Source organism: Cantharellus anzutake, assembly GCF_015039405.1.
Source record: "Cantharellus anzutake strain C23 chromosome Unknown EI90scaffold_28, whole genome shotgun sequence".
NCBI lineage: Eukaryota > Fungi > Basidiomycota > Agaricomycetes > Cantharellales > Hydnaceae > Cantharellus > Cantharellus anzutake.
The window spans coordinates 502014-507582 of record NW_024066978.1 but is presented as its reverse complement, the minus strand read 5'-3'; the positions used below and the strand labels follow the sequence as shown (position 1 = coordinate 507582).

The 5569-nt window shown below is 52.0% G+C and overlaps 1 protein-coding gene across 1 annotated transcript; it reads left to right on the top strand.

Annotated features, from left to right (window-relative positions):
* EI90DRAFT_3124633 (uncharacterized protein) lies at window positions 1–324 on the top strand (the record flags this gene model as incomplete). The annotated part of the gene is made up of 1 exon (XM_039063740.1): window positions 1–324. One exon carries the CDS (start codon window positions 1–3, stop codon window positions 322–324), a length of 324 nt encoding a protein of 107 aa, XP_038915349.1.
* Between the last annotated feature and the right edge of the window lie 5245 nt (window positions 325–5569).

Here is a 5569-nt window from a genome sequence, read left to right as displayed (position 1 = left end):
ATGTCCCAAACCAGCTCAAACCCAGCTGCTACTGCAGCCGCTACCACCACTTCCTCATCAATCAACAACCCTAGATTTCCTATCGTGGCCTTAGATGCCGAGGGTAAGAATTATCAAATATGGGCATCAAGAATGGAATCCATCTTCAAAGTCAGGCATATGTGGAACGTAGTCAAAGCTGTGTTGGATGGCAGAGAACCTACACCATCAACGATGGATCAGAATTATATGGAATGGATGGAAAAGGACGAATGTGCCTGTGCCTACTGTCAGGGACAGCTCCGAAAGCGGCGAGGTCCCGGCATGCGGGACTCGGTGGGATGAATAGCAGCTGTGCGTAGCAGCGATCCCGTTGCGGGGTGAGCATCCCTGACCACTTAGTCTGAAGTGGGAATATGAGTTATCATTAAAAGGGAAGGCTACACTACTTGCCTGAAGTGGGAATATGAGAAGAAGGCTACTTCTTTGGTTCCCACTCCAGCTGTTATTATATACATGCAGGATCGGTCACGTGGGGCGCGCCACATCACCCCTGCACACAGCCACGGCTCTCCGGGTGTCTCTGCAGGAGATCCTGAGAGGGCCCGCTGTGGGTGTGGGGCGAGTGCGGCAGCGGTGGCAGTGATGTAGGGGTGGTAAGATACAGGAGAGGAAATGGGCATGAGTGCCGGTGATACATTGAGCAGTGGGAAAGGTGGTCCATGTGAGAGAGAGAGAAAGAAAGAAAGGAAGAAAGGGGGAAAGGAGAAAGGAAGAGGGAGAAGCAGGGGTCGGGCAGGGCGTGCCCTGACACCTACATCAAATGTCACATCAACGACAAGTGTATGACTTTGATCAATAATGCATCTCACGTGCAAGAGGCCTGGAAGATACTTCTGGACTGTTATATCGGTACAGGCCCCAACCAGGCAAACATGCTACACACCTCTCTCTATCAATTCCACATGGAAGATACCAGACTGCTGGAACCTCAGATCAATGAGATATGACGAGTACGTTGTAGGCAGGATAATTGCCCACATGCAGAGCCGGCTCGGATACCCGCTTCCAACATTCAGAAATCTACTTCCATTCACGCGACAACTCAGTACAGATTTGGTATTTAAAAATAATAGTGCTAATTTGTACGATTCCGACAATATCAAGAACATCCTAATCGGTGGAGAATTGACGGAGTTCTGTGTAGGGCAAGTTAGGCACAGCAGGTCACAGGTATGTGCAGGGGTGGGAATCTCAAGCGGCAACGTTATCTCTGGCTACATTTCTAATTTTGGCTCTTAACTCCGTAAATCTGTTGAGAAATCGCTTATTTTCTTATTTCGCCTAATAAGGTATCCAGGTGCCATGTTATAGGAATGGAGTCTCTCGCGACTGTGTCGACTGAACGTCAACCACAGCAGGTCCTCCTTGTCCACATCCTCCCATCTCTTTCTTACATTCTCCCCATTCCCCCCTTTCTTATACACTCACTCTGCACTAAGCTTTCCCTCATTGGGTTTTGGTGCTGGCTGGATTATTTATTCCATTTCGCGAAACTTCTTGCAATCATTCATATTCAATCGTTAGTGTCACATTTATGTATGGCTGCAGCCGAGAAAGATGGAACTTAATGAATAACACACTGTCATATCCGTGCATACCCGACCCCGACCCGACTTCCGGACCTCCACCCTCTTCACCTCCGGAGTCATAACCTACCGCTGCCTTTCCGATACTCACCTTCGGTCTCGGCAACACACCCCTCCTCTTACCTCTCCTACGCCATCTCCGTCCGTTCCGATATCCACCTTCGGACCTGACTACTCTTCCTTACCTTCCCCTCTCTCATTCCTCCGCCACCCTTCCGCCAAGTTACGACCATCCACCGCTGTTCCGTACTTCACACTCGGACACCGTTCGTACCTTACTCCGAGCCTCCGTCATAGTCCATACCTCGGACTTTGACTCCACCTCGGTCTTAGTCCATTGCATTGGTGACCTCATACTACGTGAACACCATTGCCAATATTCCTCGGACTTCCAACCCCGCCTCCGTAACCTCCGTAAGCTCCGCAACCCCCGAGCTTCGCGGACCGCCTCCGGCACTCTCGCCGTTTGTAATGTATTTCTCGCAATTCCCCCTCATCCCTATTTGGACTACTGCTTCTTTCTATTCTAGCCAGTTAGTCATCACCCCCACTTCCCCTCATCCTCCTGCCCCTCTGGGCCTCGCCCACTCTACCTCCTTTCGGATGTATCACAGGTCTTGCCTTATGACCTTCGGTACCGCTCCGCTCCCTCTAACCCTTTGTTCCCGTTCGGACGTCTTCGTTCCGATTCGGTCACCCTTTGTTTCTCCTTGTGCTTTTGCCCCTTCCTTATATATCGGCGCTTGTACATACTCGTCTGTTTTCAGTCCGAAATCGACCTGAAATGCCCCCAAGAGACTTCCTGCTCACCTACTGTGAAATTAAGGACCAAATGGACAAACAGCAATGGCACAGCGCTCCGCTTGAGTCGCTGAGGCCAAGGTCCCTCCACGCTAAGTCTCCGATTCCACTCCGGAGTCGTCCGTTTCCGCCCATCTCTAACACACACTCTGTTAGAACGGGCGGATTCAGATGACTCCGGAGTGGAATCGGAGACTTAGCGTGGAGGGACCTTGGCCTCAGCGACTCAAGCGGAGCGCTGTGCCATTGCTGTTTGTCCATTTGGTCCTTAATTTCACAGTAGGTGAGCAGGAAGTCTCTAGGGGGCATTTCAGGTCGATTTCGGACTGAGGCCAAAACGAGTATGTACAAGCGCCGATATATATAATGGAGGGGGCAAAAGCACAAGGAAACAAAGGGGATCCGAATCGGAACGAAGACGTCCGAACGGGAACAAAGGGTAGACAGAAGCGGAGTGGTACCGAAGGTCATAAGACAGAACCTGTGATACATCCGAAAGGAGGTAGGGAGGGCGAGGCCCAGAGGCAGGAGGATGGTGAGAAGTGGGGATGATGACTAACTGGCTAGAATGGGAAGAAGCAGCAGTCCAAATAGGGATGAGGGGAAAATGCGAGAGATACATTACAAGCGGCGAAAGTGCCAAAGGTGATCCGTGAAGCTCGGAGGTTGCGGAGCTTACAGAGCTTACGGAGGTGGGGTTGAAAGTCCGAGGAATATTGGCAATGGTGTTTACGTAGTATGAGGTCACCAATGCAATGGACTAAGACCGAGGTGGAGTCAAAGTCCAAGGTAGGGACTATGATGGAGGCTCGGAGCAAAGGTACGATCGGTGCCTGAGTACGAAGTACGGGACAGCGGTGGAAGGTCGTAACTTGGTGGGAGGTCGGCGGGAGAGTACCAGAGGGGAGAGAGAGGAGAAAGGGAAGAGGGAAGGAGTGGCAGAAAGGGGAGTTGTCAGGTCTGAGGGTGAGTATCGGAGCGGACAGGAGGAGCGTAGGAGGATGATGGAAGGGTGGAGGTTTTGTGGGGGCGGAGCGGAGGAGTAGGAGGAGGGTGGCGAGAGGGGTGGTGTTCGGTCCGAGGTGAGTATCGCAGCGGACGGAGATAGGGGAGGAGAGGGAAGGAGGAGTGGGGGTGGCATCGGAGGTAAGAGGAGGTGTGTTGCCAGGACCGAAGGTGAGTATCAGAACGGGCGGCGGTAGGGTAGGACTCTGGAGGTGGAGAAGGAGGAGGTCCGGAAGTTGGGTTGGGGTCGGGTATGCACGGATATGACACACTCCCACCTTCTGTGCAACAACTGTAAACCTCCTTGTGCCAACATTGTAACGTCTGTGTAAGGTTGTATATGTCTCGGTCACCATCTATATGGGTCATCCCTACCGAGGTTGATGACTCTAGCCATGGATCATCAAGTTTACACGTGACTTGACTCAGGTATGCACGAACATCTTCTGTTACAACTCATGTTGCTTGCCCAGGTACTGGGCTCTCATCTGTCTCACCACATGGTGAGAATCTGGTTAACTCTATGGACGGATTAGTATTCGATACAAGCCTGTTCCCTTTGTCGCCAGTACGCTCTTGCAAGCGCCAAGTAGCTGCCTGTCATATCCATACAATCCCAACCTCCACTCCGGGCTCCCGGAACTCCGAACTCCGACTTCCGGAGCCCTACTTCCCTTCCATCACCTTCTCCTTGCCGACTCCCAAGAGGTTATCCCACCTCCGGCTCCAACACCACCTTCGGTCCGACTCCGGAACATTCCGGGTCCGACCCCAACCTCGACACCTTCCAGACGAGTATGCAACACCTATGTCCCCGACTCCGGAATCCCGTTGGCGTCTCCGTCTCCGGAACCTCCGGTCTTAGCTCCGACCTCGGACTTTGACCCCACCTCCGCTTATACCCATTGTATTGGTTAGCTCATTCCATTTAATTACCTTTGCCAATATTCCGGAGTTTAACCTCCGAGTTCGGACTTTCCGGACTTACTCCGGACCTTGCAACTATTGCATTGTCCATTTCAATTCCGCTATTCTCCCTCATTCCTATTTGGGCTGCTGCTTCCTTTCTATTCAGTCAGCTAGCCATTCCCCACTCCCAACCTCCTTCATTCCTCCTTTGGGAAAACACCATTGAGTCAAACACTTGACCCTCGGTGTTGTTCCTCTGTCCATCTCCCTTTGTCTCCTTTCATCCTACCCTTGTTCCTTTTGATTCCGGACCCCTCCTTATATACAATGTACCTAGTAACTTGTAACCTCAGTCCGAAATCGACATGAATTCCCCCCAAGAGACTTTCCCTCTGCTAGATCCGAAATTAGGGACCCCTAGGACAACCAGCAATGGCACAGCGCTCCGCCTGAGTTGCTGAGGCCGAGGTCCTTCCATGCTAAGTCTCCAATTCCATTCCGGAGTCGTCCGAATCCCCGTATTCTAACACTGCCGATCCCACCACGTGTCGTTCGACCTATGAACGACTAACCCCTCCATTGCATGCTTGTCTGGAAGGTGTCGAGGTTGAGGTCGGACCTGGAATGTTCCGGAGTTGGACCAAAGGTGGTGTTGGAGCCGGAGGTGGGATAACCTCTTGGGAGTCAGCAAGGAGAAGGTGACAGAAGGGAAGTAGGGCTCTGGAGTCAGTTTTCGAGTTCCAGGAGCCCAGAGTGGAGGTCAGGATTGTATGGATATGACACTACAGATGAAGAGGACCCATCAATATCAGATGCCTGCTTGGCTTGGAAGAATGCCTGACCAATGCCATCAAAGTCAAAGTCTGGATCACTGGGGTTATGGATGAAACTGGTATCTTTTCAGTTGTCTGTTGGCATGGAATCATTCAGTTCCTCATCAATATGGTTCAAAGTGGAGAGCTGTGAGCCACTACTTGTGATACTTGCATCTAACTAACATTGTCATAGAACAAAATATCCATTGGCTTCCTGTCAGGGCACACACCCTGACTAGCCCGGACCCGGACCTGCGTCCGGACCCGCACATGGACCCGCATGTGCGCCTCCGCCCTGCACGCTCCGCGCGCCGCATGCTCCGGGCCCGGTTCCTACCCTTCATGTGACTTCCGGGTATCCCCGGAAGTTTTCGCCATATTGGGGCCACTGTGGGAAAGTGAGAAGTTAAC